This window comes from Ambystoma mexicanum, chromosome 1p (assembly GCF_040938575.1).
Source record: "Ambystoma mexicanum isolate Mex_15411 chromosome 1p, UKY_AmexF1_1, whole genome shotgun sequence".
Classification (NCBI taxonomy): domain Eukaryota; kingdom Metazoa; phylum Chordata; class Amphibia; order Caudata; family Ambystomatidae; genus Ambystoma; species Ambystoma mexicanum.
In genome coordinates this window covers 758,937,331-758,959,250 of record NC_090921.1, presented here as the reverse complement: position 1 = coordinate 758,959,250, position 21,920 = coordinate 758,937,331, and the positions used below count along the sequence as shown (strand labels likewise).

At 47.8% G+C, this 21,920-nt stretch overlaps 1 protein-coding gene across 1 annotated transcript in view; it reads left to right on the top strand.

The window, feature by feature from the left end:
* LOC138580339 (semaphorin-7A-like) overlaps nucleotides 1–19,246 on the top strand; it is a 234,258-nt gene extending 215,012 nt beyond the window's left edge. The window contains exons 12-14 of the mRNA XM_069650793.1: nucleotides 13,180–13,343; nucleotides 13,473–13,528; nucleotides 13,963–19,246. Coding sequence (XP_069506894.1) covers nucleotides 13,180–13,343; nucleotides 13,473–13,528; nucleotides 13,963–14,306 — 564 coding nt within the window. The 3' untranslated portion in view covers nucleotides 14,307–19,246. The remainder of the gene's footprint in view (nucleotides 1–13,179; nucleotides 13,344–13,472; nucleotides 13,529–13,962) is intronic.
* The last annotated feature ends 2,674 nt before the right edge of the window (nucleotides 19,247–21,920 follow it).

Below are 21,920 nucleotides of genomic sequence, written 5' to 3'. Positions count from 1 at the left end.
TTTAGTAATGGCACAGTGGCACAAAGGAGATCCAGCTTCTTTTGGATGTTATTTTATGTGGCATTTTATGTGAAGCTGAAACTGTGGGTGGGTGGCTATATACTTATATGAATGCTGCACCGCTGCTATCCGAGGTACACTACCTCCTCGCCCTTACCAGCTCAAACCCGCTCCAACCCACTCTCCACCGCTGCTGCTGCAAGCACGTCAAGCACATAGGACGCAGGGAGTAGGGAAACGAATCCCACAGGCACCTGAAGGGATGGATGCCTGGTGCAAGCAGCTCCTCAGCCGTGGATAGCTCTGTTAGCTCCGTAAGCAGCTCCGTACCAACTCCGGCTGCTGCTCTCTCTCTGCTCCCGAGTCTCCCATCCTCAGTCTCGAGTCAGTCTCGAGTCCTCAGCACAGCACAGAGGAAAGGAACTTACATTGCATCACCGTCAAGCCGCACTGACAAATGCACAAAAACTAGAGAGTCAGCCGCTTCTGACAGTTCCCTAACCTTGCGAATATGCTGTGCTTTCCCCATATTGTCTAGCAGCTGGTGGGCTTTCGAGGAATTTACGTTCCCTCTCTGCTACTTCCGTAAAATTATCAAGTGCATCCCTGATGTCGCATAGAGTTGTAACCTGCAGGCTTTGCGCATACAATATCTCCAGTTGTTTCAGAGAGTTCTCATGCATGCAGGTGTTTCTACGAATTGCTGTTAGGATTCCCGCCACTTTAGCCGTGGCCATGCCCCGGACATATGCTTTAAAAGCGTCCCAGAGGACAGCAACAGAGTCCACTGTGCCAGTGTTGAGATCAAAATATTCTTGTATGCATTCTCCCAGTTCAGCCTTAAACACCGGTTCAAGAAGGGATTGGGTCTTAAATTTCCAGGAGCGGCCAATGGGCAGGTGTTCCATTCAGGGTAGGGACAGGGTGATTAGAGAGAGGTCCGAATATGTTCTCGGGAGTATATCAGTGTAGACTATGCAGTTCATCAGCCACCCAGAAATCAGCCACAGGTCTATCCTGGAGTGAGAATCATGCACAGTGGAATAGAACGTATAGCCTCGAGACTGTAGATGCAGCAGCCGCCATACATCTACCACCCCTAGACGCGCCAGCCCATCCAGACCGTGCGAGCCGCTCTAGACTTAAGTCGGGCCTTGCTACCAGATCTATCTAACTGGAGATCAAGAATGGTGTTGAAATCCCTTCCCCAAAGGATCGGGACCAAGGAATATCTGCCCAGCATGTCTATCAGTTGTATGTATAACTCAGGTTCGTCTGTATTGGGCCCATATGTTAAGTAATACCACCTCTCGACCTACGAGTGTTCCGTACAGCAGCACGTATCGCCCCAGTGGGTCAATCTGGGTGGCTTTGGGGGAAAACATTAAGGGATCTATGGATTAGGGTCATAACCCCACAGCTCTTGTTAGAGTATTTTGTATAGAATCGCTGAGAGCCCCAGCCTTGGGCAAATCTCTCGCATCCAAATGCCTGTGCATGTGCCTCTTGCAAATAGAGGATACGTGCCTTGTGCTGCTCTGCATGTAGCTGATGCCTGCGCATCTTGGAATAATTGCCTTATAGTGTCAGCCATATTCCAATCCCATTAGTTGAGAGAGCCTGGACCAGTATTGGTCCAAGTATCGCTGCCCTAAGAGTAGTGTCGTGTAACATTGTAGTCTTCTGATGCCACTGCACCCTGTGTCAAGCCTTTTCTGGGCCCTGATACCACCCCAACTACCTGCCACCCCCTCAACTAGAGGGATGATGCCCTGAACCGCACCCACCTCCCCCGCCTCCCGATCAATAAGGGGGACGAATTGGCCATACCAACTGTAATGGACATCATTGCGAATTATCATGAGGGGGCTGTTTGCGCCATGTAGCCTACCTACATCGCGGCGGTCATAGTGCGAGAAAATTACAATGCACCTTAATAAGATAAAAACATAGACACAACTGGAAGATAATGACTACATCAGCCCATGAAGGATCGCACATTAAGCTGTGTCTAGAAAGAGGATAATAATCGGTATATCAACAGAAATATGACAACTGTGTAGGGCGATGGTAGCCGGGAAAGTGTTGATCAAGAAACTTCATTGCTTCTTCTGGTATTGTAAAGAAATAGACCTTCTCGGAATGTTCACTCTGAAGTTTGGTGGGGAACATCATTGCATAGTTGACACAAAGGTCCCAGAGCCTCTTCTTCACCGTTAGGAATGACTTATGTCTACGGGAACACCTATGATGTGTATATTATTATGCCTGTACCTGGACTACCTGGACTCTAAATCCTCATTCTTTTGCCCGATCTCCTGCACCTGTTTGGTGAGCGCGGTAAGGTTGGACCCAAGCACAGTAACCTCATCTTCCGTCACGGCAACCCTGGTCTCAACTTCAGTCACGCATGTATCAGTTTTTTCCATTCAGGCTTTGATGGAACTGATAGTGTCACTCATATCATCCAGCTTTGTATTGAGGGTAGTGAACCCCTCCCTCATATAGTCCATCATCTTCTGCATCTCTGTCGGTTCTGTATTGCTAGGAGAGGGTGGGGCTGCCCCAGACTTGACAGGATCTCCGGATTCTCTCGGCGTAAACTTTGTTTCTTCCCACATCCTTTAGTCATGTTGACAGCCCAGCCCAAGCGGGAGGAGTGTAATAAGAGTCGAGTGTCGAAATTGTGTTCCACCAGAGAGAGGGGGGGAAGAGGTGCACTCAAGGCCGCACACAGCAGGGAGCCCCATGGCAGGCCTTTCCAGGAGAGGGCGTTTTATTGGCATGTGTCAGCAGTGTGGCCGCAGCAGCTGTCGGATCAGAGGGGAAAAGCAAGGGGGGTGCTGTAGGGTTCTTACTGCACCACAACCCAGTGCGGTGTGTACAGGGCCTTTACCAGAGATCTCCACATTGTATTAGGTGGGCTGTATCCGTCGTAAGGCTTAGCAGCGATGCCGGGGAGCACCAGGGAGGGCGAGGCACAGGGTGAAAAGGGTTAGCAGAGGTGCCTGAGGGTATTTTAGTACAAGGACATGGGCTCTCAGCCTGCAAGCCCTCGACCCAGGGTTTGAGCAACCAGACTTCACCGTAGGTTCCAGTTAGTGGTCCTGGGCCACACCAGGAATCGTATTTCGGGCTTCAAGTACCACAGCCCAGTAGGTATTGTTGCAACACCATGTAAGATGGAACTAGCGGGCGTCTGCCCTGGGTAAGCGCCACAGGAGAAGGATCCACTCCCCACAGAGACACAGGGGCAGGTCTTTGCTTCAGGAAAAGTTAGCCCCCCTCATTCAGTACATCCATAGGCAATGGCAGCAGGGAGGAGAAAAAAACATGGCTTGGTGACACCTCGTCCACAACCCCTCCACAGCTGTCCCAAGCGGGTCCTCCACCAGTTCTATTAATGGCCAAGTGCAGTGTCCTTGTACTCACAGTTGCAGATCTGACACCCATTGAGGGCAGAGTGGTGATGCCAGCCGCTGGCTCCTGTACTCAGAGCTGCCCGGCAGGGGTCCGGACTAGTTTATATCACAGGATTAGAGCAAGTTGTGGTGTTCAGACATGCCCCTCCAACGTTGGCACTACGGATCACTGTTCATGGGGTTACCCAACACCTAGAACTGCAAGTGTATTCCGCTCTGGCGGAGGGTCACCTTAATTCTTGGTTATAGCTTAGTATCAGATTCCAGGCAGAAGGTGTCCCAAGTACGCCTATGCAGTACAAGCCACCACGAAGGGCAGGTCTGCGTCGCCGCAGGGGAGGAAACCAACATCAGTGCCCCTTCACGGCGCACCTTCAATGGTTGAAGCTCGGTCATGCACCCAGCCCGCTGTCAATGACTCCACGAGCCGGAGCAGCAGTAGCTGTAGAAGGATCAGGATTGGGGCCTCATTCCTGCTGTGCAACAGTTACCAAGCACTGCGTGCCGCACCAGCTACGATATCCAAGGTGGACTGGGCCCTCACCGTGGGACACCGGCTAGAAGAAGGGCTGCAGTCACCCCGCACCCGACAGCACCAGCCAGGAATCAGGGTTAGCATCACAATACGGGGAGCATCACGGCCACGCACGGTGTCAGCCTCCGCCGCCTCTACGCTCCGAAGCTCAATCAAGTCTCCCGCCCACAGGCCAACAACACTGGACAGCGGAGAGCCTCCCCCAGCAAGGATTGTATATCACTGGAGTTGTGCAGCAGACTCCGATATTCAGGGAAGCGCTGCAGGTCAGCGGCTTCATTGGCAATGGGGCCAGATGGGCGCTCGCCGCCTCCGTGACTTGGCTGTTCGAAATCCACCCTGTGGTTCCAGGCGACTACCTCTCCGGGTCCGGCTCGACAGGGAGAAGTCGAGGAGGGAGGAAGCAGCAGCGAGCCACTCTGCACCGTGTGTGCCGCAGGCAGGTCTCAAGATCAGGATGCTGCGCACGGTGCACTGCAGGGTTGCGACATGCGGCAAGTTGTCACAGTGCCTCCCCCAATAGAGGCTTCTTTTGCGTCTTCCATTGTTTCAGAATTTGCTAAATTGCCACCAATAATGCTTTATCAATCCAACCCGATGATTCGTAAGCATTTACACATATACCCTCAGTTGAAAAAAGAATCACTGCCCCAGAGGTACGTGGGAATGAGATATTCCAAATTGCATCGAGCCTATCCAATATCTCCCTCCAGAAATCCACTACTCTACTACATTCCCAAAGCATATGAAGCAATGTACCCCTCATCTGCTGACAGCCCCAGCATAGCTCATTATCCACCCCAATTTACTCATCTGCACAAATATGACTTAACTTCATATCCATCTTGGCTCTAACCACTACCCTCCAGACACCCTCCCATTCTAAATGCTGTTTTGTGTTTTGATTTTAATTTCATATCATGGATAGTGTATAAATCGGCACCCATTTGTCACCTGTGTAAAAATGACAAATCAGTTAATTTACGCCCAGGCATCTGATTCACAAATATAGTTGCTGATCAAGAAGCAAGGTCTCTGTTTCTCTGGAGCCGAATGTGTATCCGCAAGTTAGACGCTTTGAGGTGGTGTTGGTCTTTTGAGCGATCTTTCTTGGCCTATTAACGATTATGGAACTTTTTTGTCACTTTTGGCGTTTCAGGTGCGATTCCTCACAGGTCGATTCTGACATTTAAAGAGTTATTAAAACTGACTTAGTAGGTACGTTTATTTATTTATTTATTCACATTTGTTAAGCGCACAGCAGCCTGTAGGCATTGTGGCGCTGGTTACACTCGAAGTTTACATCTTAGTTACAGTAGACACGTAAAACACATACAGCAGGAATTGGCATTGTAGTATTGGTTACAATAGGTGCAGAAAGCATAGTTGTAAGCAAGTACAGACAATAAGCTAGCAGCTAATTGAAGAGTGTCGTTTTTAGATTTTTGCAGAAGGCATGGAGAGAGGTTTCAGCTCTGAGGGCTGTGGGTAGCGTGTTCCATAGCTTGGGTGCCAGGTAGGGGAATCCTATTCCTCCCGCCTTTGCCCTGGTAATTCGCAGTACTGTGAGTAGGTTGGTGTACCCTAGTGTTGTGGGTCTTGTAGATTGTGTTCTAGCTAGGGAGTCCGATAGGTAAGAAGGTGCAGTTAGGTTGATGCATTTGTTTGCGGTGGAGAGAATCTTGAAGTTGATTCGATCTTTAACTGGTAACCAGTGTACATTTTTTCTTGCTTGAGATATGTGTTCTCTTTTAGGAATACTGAGTGCTGCTCTGAGGGAGTTGTATTGAGTAGTTTGGAGTCTGGCTAGTGTTTTTTTTTGATGTACCAGCTAGGAGGGAGTTGCAATAGTCCATTTGGCTCCTATGGTGGCTCTCGCAATGGAGAGGCCGTTGTCTTTTGTAAGGAAAGGCTTTATGGCGTTGATCAATTTGGTACTTAGAGTGGAGGCCGATACAATGGCGCTAACTTGTTTGTTCATAGATAGTGTAGTATCAATGTGGACTCTGAGCGTTTTAACGGAGGATAGGACTGGGATGACACAGTTGTCAATGCAGAAGTTTTGATAGGTCGGACCCAGTTTGGCTAGCGTGGATTTTTGACCGAGGATGAGGATTTAAGTTTTATCCCCATTGAGGCATAATCCATTAGTGGCCATCCAGGCTTGGATTGTGGAATAAATTTGTTGAAGGGTGGATGCGTCTTGGAGATAGCTACCGGTGAGGGGAAGGAGCACCTGGGTATCATCAGAATAGTTTGTGTATGTGATCCCAAGTGCATCCAGTTTATCAAAGAGAGGCTTTGTAAATGGATTGTAAAGCGTTGGGGCAGTACATGATCCCTGGGGGTGTATGATAGTGGGCTCAGTGTTTGCTATGTTAGAGAACACTTTCATGGCTCTGCCTTCTAAGAAGGAAGTGATCCAAGTTGCTGTGTGATTGGAGAAGTGCGCTGCGTGCGTGAGGTGATTGGTGAGGGTGTTATGGTTGATGCGATCAAACGCTGCTGGGAGATCTAAGAGCAGGAGTAAGGCAGGCTTGCCCTTGTCAAGGATGGAGGTGATTTGGTTTTTCAGATCTAGTAGGGCGGTTCCGTTCCGTGTCCTTTGCGGAACCCCGATTGTCTCTTTCCAAGGATTGAGTTGGTTTCGAGGTACAGTTGGATTTGCCTGTGAGCAGCCTTATCTAGTATTTTAAGAAGGAATGGGACTGTTGTTATGGGTCTGTAGTTGTTAGGTTGAGAGGGGTCTAGTGTGTTTTTTTTAGGAGTGGACGTAGCCAGGCCTCTTTCAGGCAGTTGGGGACTATGCCTGTTTTGAAAGAGGCGTTTATGAAGGCGGTAAAGAGAGGAGCGAGTTGCTCAGCGCATTCTTTGATGATTTTGGGGGGGCAAATATCGCCCTTGCATAGCGAAGGTTTAAGATGTTTAAGGATGTCTAAGACATCTGCCTCAGATATTTCAGAGAAGGAGAATTTAGGAGGGTTGTTATCTGTGCGATTGTGAAGGGTTTGTTTCTGGTGCTTCTGTATAGGTAATGCTTTGTAATGGTCTGAGATTTTGTTCTGGAGGAGGTCTATTTTATTTAGCATGGCAGTTTGTATGCTGGAGCACCAGGCTTCATCTTTAACGATTTTGTCAGTGAAAGTGGGGGGTACTGTTAATTATTTAAAGATGGTAAAGAGTTCTTTAGATTGTGACTTGGCCAAGGAGATTCTATTATTGTAGGTTTCTGATTTGGCTTTGAATATGGAGTCTTTGTATTTTTTTGCGATGGTTCGGAAGATGTCTTTAGTTGTGTCACAGGGATTAGCCTGCCAGGTTTTTAGCGCCTGACGTTTGGTGTTGCACAGATTTAGGAGCTCTTCTGTGAACCGTGAATTGGAGTGGAATGATTTCTTTTCTTTTTTAGTGTCTAGCGGGGCGACTGTGTTGATGGCACTGGTCAATGTGTCTTTGAATAATTCCGTTAGTATGATGGGGTCAGGTGAGAATGGTGGCGCTAGGCATGGGACGTTGAGATAGGCACTGATATTCTCTGCAGTGAGATTTTTGGGCTTCTGGCTAATGTAGCCGGTGCTGGTGAGGTGGGCTTGGCGCATGGGGTTATGGGGATGTTGAATTGTAGGCAGTTGTGGTCTGTCCATGGGAGGGCAGTGTTGGATACAATGGTAGTGTCGCAGTTATGGTCTATAACCCAGTCTAAAATAAAACCTTTTACGTGTGTGTGAGAAGTGACTTTCTGGGAGAAGCCCTGGTCGTTAAGGTCTTTCGTAAAGGATGTGGCGGTTTTGTCGTTGGCGTCGTTGAAGCCTAGATTTATGTCTCCTAAGAGTAGCGTTTTGGTAGATTTTTTGATATTGTTTCCTAGAAGGTGGGTGACTTGTCCTATGAAGTCTGACGGGGTTCCTGGTGGGCGGTAAACCACATTTATATTTATGGTACTTTTTGGCGATAGGGCTATTTTGGTGGATAGGATGTCTACATTTCCTTCTCCCTGGTGGGGTATAGGTCTGATGGAAATGTTTTCTTTGAATATTAGGGCTACTCCTCCTCCTGTTTTGACTAACCTGTCCTGTCTGAGGATAGAGTAACCTTTGGGAAGTGCAATTGTGATGGCTGGGCCTGAGGCCTCGTGAAGCCAGGTTTCAGTGATGGCGATTATGTCTAAATCTTGGCTGGTGATTAGATCATTAACTTCTAACGCATGGGCGTTAAATGAGCGAACATTGAGTACGGTGCATTTGTAGAGAAGGGGTTGGTTGTTCATTTTAGTAGGCGCTGTGGTTTCTGTTTTATGCGATGAGGAGGATTGTTTGGTATTATTGTGGATGGGAATCTGGTGGCGCACCTGAGTGCTGCTAGTGCTAATGTCTGTCGGGTAGAGGTGTCTGGTGTTTGCTCTAAAGATGGTCCTAGATCGTAGGTGGTTGTTTCTGAGTGAGATGGAGGAGGGTGTGCTAGCAAGGTTCATTGGGTGAGTGTGGATCTTGAGTCTGTGTTGTCTGGAGTGCAGTGTAGTAGGGTGCATGGCTGAGAGCGTGATGTGTTGGAAGGGACTAGGCAAAAAGTCAATGGTGTTGGAGTTAAGACTGCTGTTGTTCGCGTGGTTGTCTGGATCTGGCCTGCGATCGAGTGTGATCAGAGTGCCTAACATGCATATGAATAGAGGCAGGGTGTACATGTTGGATGGGTGTATCACTCTAGACTGGATCAGTCTAACTGGTTTATATTCCCTAGGACAGTAATAGCCTGGGGAGGCTGTTAGCTCTATGGGCAATATGCAAGCACAGCAGGCTAGGGACCAGTAGTGGCAGAGCAGTTACTGGAAGCTAAGGAACAATACTGGAAGAGCATTCACTAGAGGCTGAGGTACAGTAGTGGTGGAGCATTCACTAGAGGCTAGGGAACAGTGCTGGCAGAGCATTCACTAGAGGCTAAGGAACAATACTGGCAGAGCATTCACTAGAGGCTGAGGTACAGTAGTGGCAGAGCATTCACTAGAGGCTAAGGAACAATGCTGGTAGAGCATTCACTAAAGGCTAGGGAACAGTGCTGGCAGAGCATTCACTAGAGGCTAAGGAACAATGCTGGCAGAGCATTCACTAGAGGTTATGGAACAATACTGGCAGAGCATTCACTAGAGGCTGAGGTACAGTAGTGGCAGAGCATTCACTAGAGGCTAAGGAACAGTGCTGGCAGAGCATTCACTAGAGGCTAAGGAACAATACTGGCAGAACATTCACTAGAGGCTGAGGTACAGAAGTGGCAGAGCATTCACTAGAGGCTAAGGAACAAAGCTGGCCGAGCATTCACTAGAGGCTAAGGAACAATACTGGCAGAGCATTCATTAGAGGCTAAGGGACAATGCTGGCAGAGCATTCACTAGAGGCTAAGGAACAATGCTGGCAGAGCATTCACTAGAGGCTAAGGAACAATGCTGGCAGAGCATTCACTAGAGGCTAGGGAACAGTGCTGGCAGAGCATTCACTAGAGGCTAAGGAACAATGCTGGCAGAGCATTCACTAGAGGCTGAGGTACAGTAGTGGCAGAGCATTCACTAGAGGCTAAGGAACAATGCTGGCAGAGCATTCACTAGAGGCTAAGGAACAATGCTGGCAGAGCATTCACTAGAGGCTAAGGAACAATACTGGCAGAGCATTCACTAGAGGCTAAGGAACAATGCTGGAAGAGCATTCACTAGAGGCTAAGGAACAATACTGGCAGAGCATTCACTAGAGGCTAAGGAACAATACTGGCAGAGCATTCACTAGAGGCTAAGGAACAATACTGGCAGAGCATTCACTAGAGGCTGAGGTACAGTATTGGCAGAGCATTCACTAGAGGCTAAGGAACAATGCTGGCAGAGCATTCACTAGAGGCTAAGGAACAATACTGACAGAGCATTCACTAGCGGCTAAGGAACAATACTGGCAGAGCATTCACTAGAGGCTAAGGAACAATACTGGCAGAGCAGTCACTAGAGGCTGAGGTACAGTAGTGGCAGAGCATTCACTAGAGGCTAAGGAACAATGATGGCAGAGCATTCACTAGAGGCTAAGAAACAATGCTGGCAGAGCATTCACTAGAGGCTAAGGAACAATGCTGGCAGAGCATTCACTAGAGGCTAAGGAACAATGCTGGCAGAGCAGTCACTAGAGGCTGAGGAACAATACTGGAAGAGCATTCACTAGAGGCTAAGGAACAATGGTGGCAGAGCATTCACTAGAGGCTAAGGAACAATGCTGGCAGAGCATTCACTAGAGGCTGAGGTACAGTAGTGGCAGAGCATTCACTAGAGGCTAAGGAACAATGCTGGCAGAGCATTCACTAGAGGCTAGGGAACAGTGCTGGCAGAGCATTCACTAGAGGCTAAGGAACAATACTGACAGAGCATTCACTAGAGGCTGAGGTACAGTAGTGGCAGAGCATTCAGTAGAGGCTAAGGAACAATGCTGGCAGAGCATTCACTAGAGGATAAGGAACAATGCTGGCAGAGCATTCACTAGAAGCTGAGGTACAGTAGTGGCAGAGCATTCACTAGAGGCTAAGGAACAATACTGGCAGAGCATTCACTAGAGGCTAAGGAACAATGCTGGCAGAGCATTCACTAGAGGCTGAGGTACAGTAGTGGCAGAGCATTCACTAGAGGCTAAGGAACAATGCTGGCAGAGCATTCACTAGAGGCTAAGGAACAATGCTGGCAGAGCATTCACTAGAGGCTGAGGTACAGTAGTGGCAGAGCATTCACTAGAGGCTAAGGAACAATGCTGGCAGAGCATTCACTAGAGGCTAAGGAACAATACTGGCAGAGCATTCACTAGAGGCTGAGGTACAGTAGTGGCAGAGCATTCACTAGAGGCTAAGGAACAATGCTGGCAGAGCATTCACTAGAGGCTAAGGAACAATGCTGGCAGAGCATTCACTAGAGGCTGAGGTACAGTAGTGGCAGAGCATTCACTAGAGGCTAAGGAACAATGCTGGCAGAGCATTCACTAGAGGCTAAGGAACAATGCTGGCAGAGCATTCACTAGAGGCTAAGGAACAATGGTGGCAGAGCATTCACTAGAGGCTAAGGAACAATGCTGGCAGAGCATTCACTAGAGGCTGAGGTACAGTAGTGGCAGAGCATTCACTAGAGGCTAAGGAACAATGCTGGCAGAGCATTCACTAGAGGCTAAGGAACAATACTGACAGAGCATTCACTAGCGGCTAAGGAACAATACTGGCAGAGCATTCACTAGAGGCTAAGGAACAATACTGGCAGAGCAGTCACTAGAGGCTGAGGTACAGTAGTGGCAGAGCATTCACTAGAGGCTAAGGAACAATGATGGCAGAGCATTCACTAGAGGCTAAGAAACAATACTGGCAGAGCATTCACTAGAGGCTGAGGTACAGTAGTGGCAGAGCATTCACTAGAGGCTAGGGAACAGTGCTGGCAGAGCATTCACTAGAGGCTAAGGAACAATACTGGCAGAGCATTCACTAGAGGCTAAGGAACAATACTGGCAGAGCATTCACTAGAGGCTAGGGAACAGTGCTGGCAGAGCATTCACTAGAGGCTAAGGAACAATGCTGGCAGAGCATTCACTAGAGGCTGAGGTACAGTAGTGGCAGAGCATTCACTAGAGGCTAGGGAACAATGCTGGCAGAGCATTCACTAGAGGCTAAGGAACAATGCTGGCAGAGCATTCACTAGAGGCTAAGGAACAATGCTGGCAGAGCATTCACTAGAGGCTGAGGTACAGTAGTGGCAGAGCATTCACTAGAGGCTAAGGAACAATGCTGGCAGAGCATTCACTAGAGGCTAAGGAACAATACTGGCAGAGCATTCACTAGAGGCTGAGGTACAATGCTGGCAGAGCATTCACTAGAGGCTAGGGAACAATGCTGGCAGAGCATTCACTAGAGGCTAAGGTACAGTAGTGGCAGTGCTGAGAATATCTAAGCAATAGGTGTGGCTAATAAACAAAACATTGCGAGTATTGGGTACCTAGCACAGTAGCCTGTCTGCAATTACAGAGGCTGTATTTGAATACAACAAAGCATGAAGCGCAGAATACATTGACAGTACATTGTATTGTATTTGTGCGTACTATGACAATCAGGCGGTTTTGTATATTGTATGGGATAAGCCCATAACGAAATATGTGTTAGCGGCTTTACTGAGAGAGTGCCGACGTGTGGATACACAGGGCAGAGTTCCATTTGAAGAAGCCAGACACGTTGGTTTTGCTAATCTATGCGACGCGCATTGTTATGGGAAGAACCCGTGTATATTGGTGATACGGGGAGCAGTGTAGCAGGTCTGCTTACCTGGAGCAGAGCGTAATGTAGTAAGAGTGTCGAGACACCCATTAGACTTTTGGAGGAACATTTATTATAGTGTGCTTGCTTTGAAGACATGGGATTATCACTTATTGTATGGTGTTAACACAGAGATCTTTGGTTATTGGTTTGCAGTATTAGTATCACTTGGTGGTATGGCTTTGGTGGTAGAGGTGCAGTGCATGTGTTAGTTTAGCTTTTACCATATGGTTATTGCAGTGTTAACATGGCGTGTTATGTTTTTCTCTTTCTTTCTTTTGTTGCGTCCTTCATTTACCTCTGTATTCATTATCGATCATTAATGTAACCTACTAATTAAAAAAAAATGGTGTTGTTCTTGTATGTGTAATTGTTTAACTGTGTTGGTATTCCACGAATACAACGACATTGCTCTGTCAATCATGATTATTGTGATGACCTTTTGCCTGAATATGATTTCATGTTTATGTTATTGATATAATCTGTCAGCCTTGAAAAATATCTATTTGGGTAGAAACACGTGTTAACTGAGATCCAATTGTTTATTGTGGTAGATGAGATATAACTGGTCATAGTGAAATATAGCACTAACATTGCTAACACTACAGGCAATTGTGGCTATCTTGACTTCCCTTATAGTAGTGGTGCACGTTGATCAGAGCACCCTTGTACCCAATTGAATTTCAAGACAAGATTGATGCAACTTGAATGTTTCAACACAAGACTGGTATGTTTGCTTGATCTTAGTCTAGAGTAATGGCATATTTGTCACTCTTAATAACACAAAACAAAACAATAAATACAGAAGTTGAGATTCTCACACCCTATCATACCCTATGACACACATATCAAAACTGATAGGTTAGCCAAGACCATAGATGATCTGCTCCTTTATTCACTAATCTGTGTTTCCCACAGGGACACATTTACCTGGGAACTGAGAATGAGGCCACCCGCCTACCTCTGGCTGACTGCGCAGGTTATGGAGACACCTGCTGGGAGTGCGTCTTGGGCCGTGACCCCCACTGCGGATGGGACCTATCTGCTAAAAAGTGTTCATTTACCGTGAACGGCACAGACAGGTGGGTTGTGGGTTCACCTCCAATGCTTTCAGCACTTGCTGTTTTTATTCAAATTCTTCACATCACTTGATCCCCCCGCCACCAAAACATACCCCGTCATTAACTTATGACACATCTTCTCCACATCAGCAACATGCTGCAGAGTCTGGATGCAACGAACGTGACAGCCTGCGGAGATGCTTTAGGTAGGAGCAACTGGGCATGCAAGCATGGAAAGAGATGGGTTGATGGGATTGGTATATCATCATGGGTGCACATTCTTACATCGAAGAGCCATCGGAAAGCCAGAGGTCTGGGCATGTCTTCTTCATGGGTTTTATGGCTCTAACATAGAGAGAAAGGCTTCACAGAACTATGAAATGAGAGGCTGCCTCGACAGGCTGGTCTCAAAAGAGTGGTAAATGAGTCATGGGTCATCATTTGTTCCCCTTTCCCTCATATTGGAACCCGTTGCACCCACCCCACCCGCATTTCGCTCGGCATGGTATGATCCACTGGTTAATTTGAGATGTCTCATGACTAAGTTGTGGGTTCTGGAATGAGGAAATCAGACCTGCACCAATGTTTACATTAGATTTGTCTTTTCTCTCTTTCTCCACTTGATCCCAACCATAACCAGAGGGACACTCTCCTGATGTGGACGAGAAGCAAGTGTCTGTGTTGCCTAGCAGTTACGTCTACTTTCCGTGCCCAGTGCGCTCCCACCATGCCACTTACACATGGAGTAAAGATACGTCCAAGTTCCACAGGTGCACCATCGACGGCGAGGTCTGCATACTGCGCTTTGGCAAAGACACACCCATGGAGGCCGGCCTCTACACATGCAGTGCCACAGAGGAGACTGTGAAGAAAGAGATTACCCGCTACAGACTCCTAGAGGGTGGTGCAGCCGGTGTTCCTCGTCTAGCCCTGATGCCTGCGTTGTTCCTACAGCTTGTTGCCATTTCAGTAGTCTTCATATAGGGCTCCAGTGGAATGCTCATTACACTGCCCAAACCGTACCAATGGCAGTATCCCTTGAGTGAGAGCCATACTCACGTCAAAACACGACCATGCTATTAGGAAACGAGAACACATGGCAGACATGACGGAACAACTCAGCGACGACAGTGCCAACCATGGCGTCACGTGCCAGCAATTTTTCACACACCACATTTCAGACACAAGGGCAGTTAGACAGACACGACGGACAATTACTAGACACAAATGGCACATCCATAAATACGACTACATATATCAGATATGACTGCAACCTGCAGAGTCATATCGGATATTAGGTAAAGAAGTTACCAGCAATTTTCCTTGGTCACTGTTTATTATTATTTTTGTTACATTCCAAATTGGTTCACCATTTAAGAAAGCAACACATACTATTCGAAAGGCCCTGCTGCTTTCATACTTCCTTGAATAATCAGACCTGTAATCTGTCCTGGCACTATGTCCTTCTGCCGGTTTTAGTCATGGCGCCGCCCTCCTGGGCAGGTTCACACTACATATTGACATAGTTCTTATTTATACGTTCTCTCTACTGTCAGCTAAAGTCTGCTTTCTCATCTTACCTTCAATGTTTCTGTCTTTCCCCAGCTATGCGTTTTCTTTGGGGTCTTTGCACCGCTTCCTCTCTCCGGACAGGCCATATTCCCTTTATTCAAGGTTCGAAATTAAGAACCAGTGAGCAGCAGCTATAACCATCCCCTGGATATCGGGTATCACCCAGTAAGTAGGAGCTACCACTGGGGAACCAGGAACAAATACACAGCGCACTGCAAATCTAACTACAACAGGAGACGTAAACTAACTTTTGGCCCATTAAACGTGTGCTAGATATGTCCTAATTCTTTTTAGTAACGCTTCCAAATACTCAAAGTTAATGTCACATATGTATGTTTATAAGACACAAGTTGGCCTGGGATGCCAAAAGTAGCTCCTGGTAACTGTTGGTTTCAAGCTAACAAGACTCTCCTGGGCTAGAATCAGGAGCTAAATAGCTCCCAGTAATTTCGAACCATGCCTATATCAGACCCTCTGCATCTCATTCTCTCTCTGCCAGACCCACTTCTGTTACGCCGTACACCCGCCATTGCCTCTGTCACCCTCTGATCATCCTGCTCCGTCAGGAACTTGGTTGCCTTCTTCCAACCATGTTTTCTGTCACACCATCTTTCACTCTTTGTAGACCATAACCCCTCTCTCTCATACCCTCTCACTTTGCTGCTCTTTCAGGCAATGACTCTGCAGCCCTCTGCATGCCATTCTTTTTTTGTCAGGCCCTGTGTCAACTTCTAGGGTTCCTGCTCTTTGCGTGTATCTATGCAGTGCCTGCTCTGTCAGAGCCGCTATTATCTCTGCAGTTCTTGCTCTCAGACCTGTCATCTGCCAAGCACTACCTTTGTTGTGCTCTGTCAGCCATGTTCTCACTCCCACTCCACAGGTCATGCTCTCTGAGCCAGACCCTACTATGCCCCCAGCTGTCTCTTTGTCACACTTTGCATCCCTTGCTCTGTCATCCCCTCTCCATTACCTTCTCTGTCAGACACTGTTACCTTCATCAGTTCCTGATCTTCCAAGATTTGTCTTGGTTGCACCTTGTAGGCCATGTGCTCTGGTAGACCCGGGCCACCCTCTTTAGGCCCTGACACCTCCTGAACTTTCTGCTCCATCAGGCATTGCCTCTCTTGCTCTCTGCAGGCCGTTGTCTCCTCGTCAGAGCCTCTGGCCAACCCTCTGCAGTTTCATCTTGTTGTTTCATCGGTTGTGAACGGAGGATAGAACAGGGGCAAGGCGCTGGTCTTGGAAGCAAGACCACGCAGAGCAACAGAGTTTCGAATCCCCGATCGGCGCTTAGAAAGCAAACTCAGGTACGGTATTAGGTGCATTATAAAAAAACAATTAAGTAAGTTAGGCATTGTTACCCTCTTTGTCGGCTCTCTCTGTCTTTCAGACCTTTTTTCACCATCTATAGTTCCTGTTCCCTTTGTAGAACTATGCAGTTCCTGGTTTTTCTGACAAACCCTCTGCAAGTCCTGCTTGAAGCACTCTGTTGTCCTTCAAAGTCACTGCTCTCTCTGCCAGAGCCGCTGTTCCCTTTTTCTTGGTCAGACTCACTGTTACCCCCTAATGTTCCTGCTCCGTCATGAACTACATTTTCTATTTCACAATACAAGCCATGTTCTCTCTAACATACCCTCTTACCCTAATCAGTTGCTGCTCTCTGTCAGACCATCGGTCCCTCAGACCCTGAAGATTCTGCTTTGTCAGATATGGAACCACCGTCGGCCCTCTTAAAGCTGTCCCATCATGCTGCAGCCCACACCATCACAGGCTAAGAACATGCGACCACATCACTACCTCCCTAGGGAGCTGCACTGACTACCCCTTCAAGCACACAACATGTTCACGATGGTCTGCATCCCCCTCAAAGCAGTCACAAACAAAACACTACTCTGCCTGGTCAAGAAACTGACCATCTCCAGAGGCTAGCACACCAACAGAAGCGGCAGCATAACCAGGCTGGAAACAAAGAACTAAAAGAGCGGAACAAAATAGGAAACAGGCCTTTTATTTACTATTTACCATGAATCTGGAACAAGTTACCAATGCAGATAAGACTGGCCCCTCCATCCCAAACTTCAGGATGGACCCTAATCTTCAAACATCTCGCCAATTCCTGGCCTCGCTACTGAACCCTATTTCTCACCCACTGGAGTTCTTCCCGGTTGTCCTTGCTCCCCTACAGATCCCAACTCCTCTGGTACGTACCCTTGCACCCTACTTGTAACCCTCTAGGTGTGTGCTTTAGGAATCCCTTAAATGCATAACCCTTTGCAGTTCCTGCTACCTCACAGAGCCTCGGTTACACCTTGCATGTCAGGCCCTCTGCCACCATGTGTGTAGCATGCACTCTCTGTGAGTCACCCTTGGCGGTTCGTGCTTTTGTGATCAGACCCTATGCAGTGTCCTCACTGTAGCTCTTCAGTTCCTTTTAAACCATGTCTCGCCCACAGAAGGGTTCTGTCTGCTTTCTGGCAATGTATATAGCCACCCTCTCTCTCCCTTTCTCTCGGAAGCATGATGTAACCCTCTGCAGTCTTGGTTTGTCTGCCACTCTATGCCTTCAGCTGTTGTCTCTCTCTGTCAGACATGTTACCCCTCACGTTTCTGCCCTCTGTCATACATGTAGTGCATGATGTGCAGGTTTTTTCCAGACCCTCTCAGATATCCTCTGAAGTTCTCACATGCTCAATCTCACTTCGTCCTTCTGCTAGAGAGGCTGCTCTCTCCTGCAGTTCCTGCACCACCTGCCCTTCCCTTCCTGTGTACCTGCATCTGTGTGTCCGCTGCATTAAGTTGGCCAACCTACTGTTTTATGGTCAAAGTGAATGGGGAGGTGGGTGGAGAATACATTTCTTCACTAGAGGGTATGAGGACTATGGAAAGGGGGTGTTGAACAATGATGAAAGAGAATGACACTGACACTTTACTGGACACTATGATATTGTGTTCGGACCCTTAGTAGGACCGGGGAAACCATGATGACGTGGCCACTTGGCAGGACAAGTGAAAATGGTGTATGGAACCGGATGTGATGTGGGTGGAGTGTGTGCTGGGTATATCGGCGTGATGAGGTTAGAGTGGGCACTGGCAAGCTCCAATGGAGTGATGTGTACAGGGGCACTAGCCAAAATAGGGTCTGGTGACATTTTGAGGTGGAACTGGGCAGGATAGGTGGGAATGCCATTAAGGGGGGCACTTGGCAGGACATGGTTAACTTATATTAGTGGAGACACTAAGCAGGAGGGGGTGAAAAGCTTATAGAGGGGCTTCCGTTATTGAAAGTAGGGTCTGCGCAGGACAGTGAAATTACATTTTCAGAAGTCACTGGGCATGAGGGGTGTGATATTTGGTGGGAGGAGGGCATGGTGAATTGCTGATAGAGGGGCACTTTGACACCTGGCGGGACATGCAGCGTAGTTCACACTGTTGGGTGACCACATGCGCCCTGTGGTATTCAGAGATCCAGCAAGTTAATGATGCATCTGGGCCGGTGCAGAACCCCTGCATACACTCACCGGGTTCTGAAGGGGCTCCTCAGAGAAGTCAACGGGTGAATTCAGAGCCATAAGAGAGGGAGCTTGCCGCCGACTCTGGGGTACACTCGCGCCATGTATAGAGTCGCAAAACGTTGAGGTGCACTGATGGTTCTGCACACCTGCCTAACTTTAAGATAGATGTATCAGACACCGCCTAGTCAGGACACATTTGACTGGATCCTCCATAGAACCAATACGAGAGAGACAATCGTCAATGTGGTGCCGACCACTTCTCTGGGAAACCTCTCTATTTGCACTGGTGCCACTCACAATCCCTCTTGAACACCCCTGAATGTGATTGCGTCTTGTTTGTAAAGCGTTCACACAACCAAAAGGCTGCTCCAGGGTGCACAACGCAGGAGAAGGGGGTGGGTTTGGCATGGGGGGAGCATGATCTGGAAGCCAATGTAAGGTTGGGTGAGGAGCGTTTTCAACCTTATTTACTACATTAAAAACCTGACCCAAGATGGAGGAGTAAGGAAAGACACTTCTCTAAGGCTTGACAAGGTTAGTGAAATGGTCTGCTGACAAAGGTCCTTATTGCACCATGCTGACAAGCATGGGTGCATGCATGGGTGCACAATCTTGCTTGTATTGTGAGGACCTGGACATTATGAATAACCAGGGTCAGTGGAGTCTGTGATGTTGGTGGGGGGAAAAGGGAAAGAAAAGAGAAAGTGGATTTCCACCTCTCAGGATTTCTCTGTGTTCACTCATCGTCATGGAATATCTTAGATCATCTCACAGGTGAGACAATGGGCCTCATTACAGGTCGGGCGGTCCGGAATTAACAGTGGCGGTAAACCCGCCGCCACTGTTAATTCCGGACCGCCCGATCCCGATTCCTGCAGGCGGGAGGTGATCTTCCCGCCAGGTCTGACCTGGCGGGTTTAACACCACCCGCCTGCAGGCGAACGTGGAAACACCAGCACCATTCCCATTGAGTCCTATGCGAATGGGGATTTACCGAATTCCGCCTCCGGAATTCCCGTGACACCAGGATCGTAATGCCCTGGTATTTCTGGGAGTCACGGAGGTGGAATGGTAATACGAGTCCGGCGGTAACCGAAGTGGTAAAACCGCCTGGTGACCGCCAGACTCGTAATGAGGCCCAATTTAAATGAATGGACTACTTGCTGCACATGGGATGCTCCCTGATGCCATAACTGGAGCCCTAGGGCCTTAGCGCCTTCCACAGTGCCAGTGGCCAACGTAACTGCATCTAGGCACTCTAATCTGATCAACATGCAGCACGCCATAACTGGAGCCCTAGGGCGTTAGCGTCTTCCACAGTGCCAGTGGCCAACGTAACTGCATCTAGGCACTCTAATCTGACCAACATGCAGCACGCCACACATTGCCTCAGCATGGCATTCCCACATTGCTAACAGAGGAAAACTGGGTTTATGGTCATTCCATCTAATTTTTACCATCGAATGACCATTAAATCTAAAAAAATGCATCAAAAAATTACCATTGAATGCATGTTTTTTTCTTTTTAAAAAAAATAAGATGTGGGGACCCAACACCCCCCTGCCCCGTACCCTTTAAAACCCATTATAAATAACACTAAGCCCTTTACCTTGAAAAAACATGTATTTAATGCACATTTTTTCGATGCAATTTTGTCGATGGAATGGCATTTGATCGTAATGTTTTAGATGAAATGTCCAGATACCGGAAAACTGCATTCCCTTCACAGCATTATAACAGAAATAATGCACTACTGTGCACTAGATTCACAGTATTGCATTATAGTGTGTGAAATCACAAAATGCAATAGGGGTTTGCATGACGGGATGGCATTTAGAGAAGGAAGGTTACGACAGAGAGCCAATATTTGGAGGATAGGGTTGTGAGCCTCTACAAGACAGCAGCTGTTGTTACTTTACTTATACACATTACAGTACTTGGATTCTTGGTCAGGTGCAGCAAGGTTTAAATACAATGTTTGGTTTATGAGCAGACAGGCCTGCTAATAAGGGGGTGCATGCAGTTTCGGGTGGTCGGAGGGAGGGGGGGGTCATGGACAGATTTAAAGCAAACAGTGTGAAACTTGTACAGGAAGGTATGGCACACTGCAAGCCTGTCACCCTGATATTTGTGGGGGAGAAAGAGGAGTTGGATTTTAGGACTTGATCAAGGGCTTAGGGGGAACAGTAAGAGAGGCACTGGGGGAGGCTGCAGCAGGAGTTCAGCTGACTGAATACTTGAGTGTTAATTAGGATCTGGCCCGATTGGCAGGTGAGCTGGGTTTCTGGATGTTAAACAGGTGGTATAGGGCACAGGGTGGTGTAGGTAAAGAGCATTGCTTCAATTGAAATGAACTCTGCGGTTGTGATTGGGGTGGGACTGTAACGGGAGATGGGCTGGTTTTGGGGTGAGTGACCGTCGTTGAGGGGTGCAGTAATCCCGAGTCCAGTTGCTGAGAGGGATTAGATCACACAAGCATGGTATGAGTCTGGAAGAGAGGCTCATCTTTGATTGCCATCGGGTAGGAGAAATCGAACAGGCAAATGATGTCTCAAAGAAATTGTGCGGAAGGCGAGAGGGTGGTTACAAAAGACAAAGCCTTCGGGGACATGCACTCGTAGAGACAGAGCTGTTGGAGGTACAGGGCAACTCTGGAAAGTATGAATGAGCAGTGCCAGTGATATCCAAGTATTACATCATCAGAGTGGGACAAGAGCGACAGTGTCCAGGGCAGCTGATAAGCGGGCGAGGATGAGGATGGAGAAGAGAGGGATGATCCGGGCAGATCCTAGGAAATTGGAGGCTGATTTCAAGAAATGGGTACATCTATTGGTGAAGTGCTACTGGTCAAGCTAATGACCGGCCGCCTTTCAGGGGTTATGGGGGAAAGAGAGGGCAGTGTTGGAGGAGTTGCGTCTCTTACAGCATTGGAAAAGCAAAGTGGGTTTTGAAAAAGTTGATTTACAAAGAAGGCGCAGACTAGGCAAGATGTAAGGAAATTGTGTAGTGACTTGGTAAACCAGTTAGAGAAGCAGTATGGTTTTAGCCATCGGGATCGGAGTGAAGGTACTGCACGCTAAGTAGAATGGATGAAGAGGTAAGGGGCATGAGTAGGGAGGAAGCACTGATAGTTTCCACCTTCTGAAGGAAGACTGTGGCAAAGACATTTGGGATGAATAGCAGATTGCATAGTGAGTGTATACAGCTTGGCAATGGAAGAGATTGCAGGGATCTGGAGAGCCATGTGTGTGTAAAATTCACTAATGTGTGTTAAATCCAAAGCACTTCCGTTGGGGACTAGAAAGAGACTTAATTCGCTGCTAGATCCCAGTAAAACACCAGTACATATAAAGGATTACTGCAGAGCAGCGGACTATATCAACGGCACGACCGCAGAAAAGCCACACCCCTTTCATTAGAATACAGCACTTTATTGTGCCAAATTTACATCATTGCTATAGGAATACTGCACCGTAACATTTCAACACCACATTTGAATACAAATAATCATACT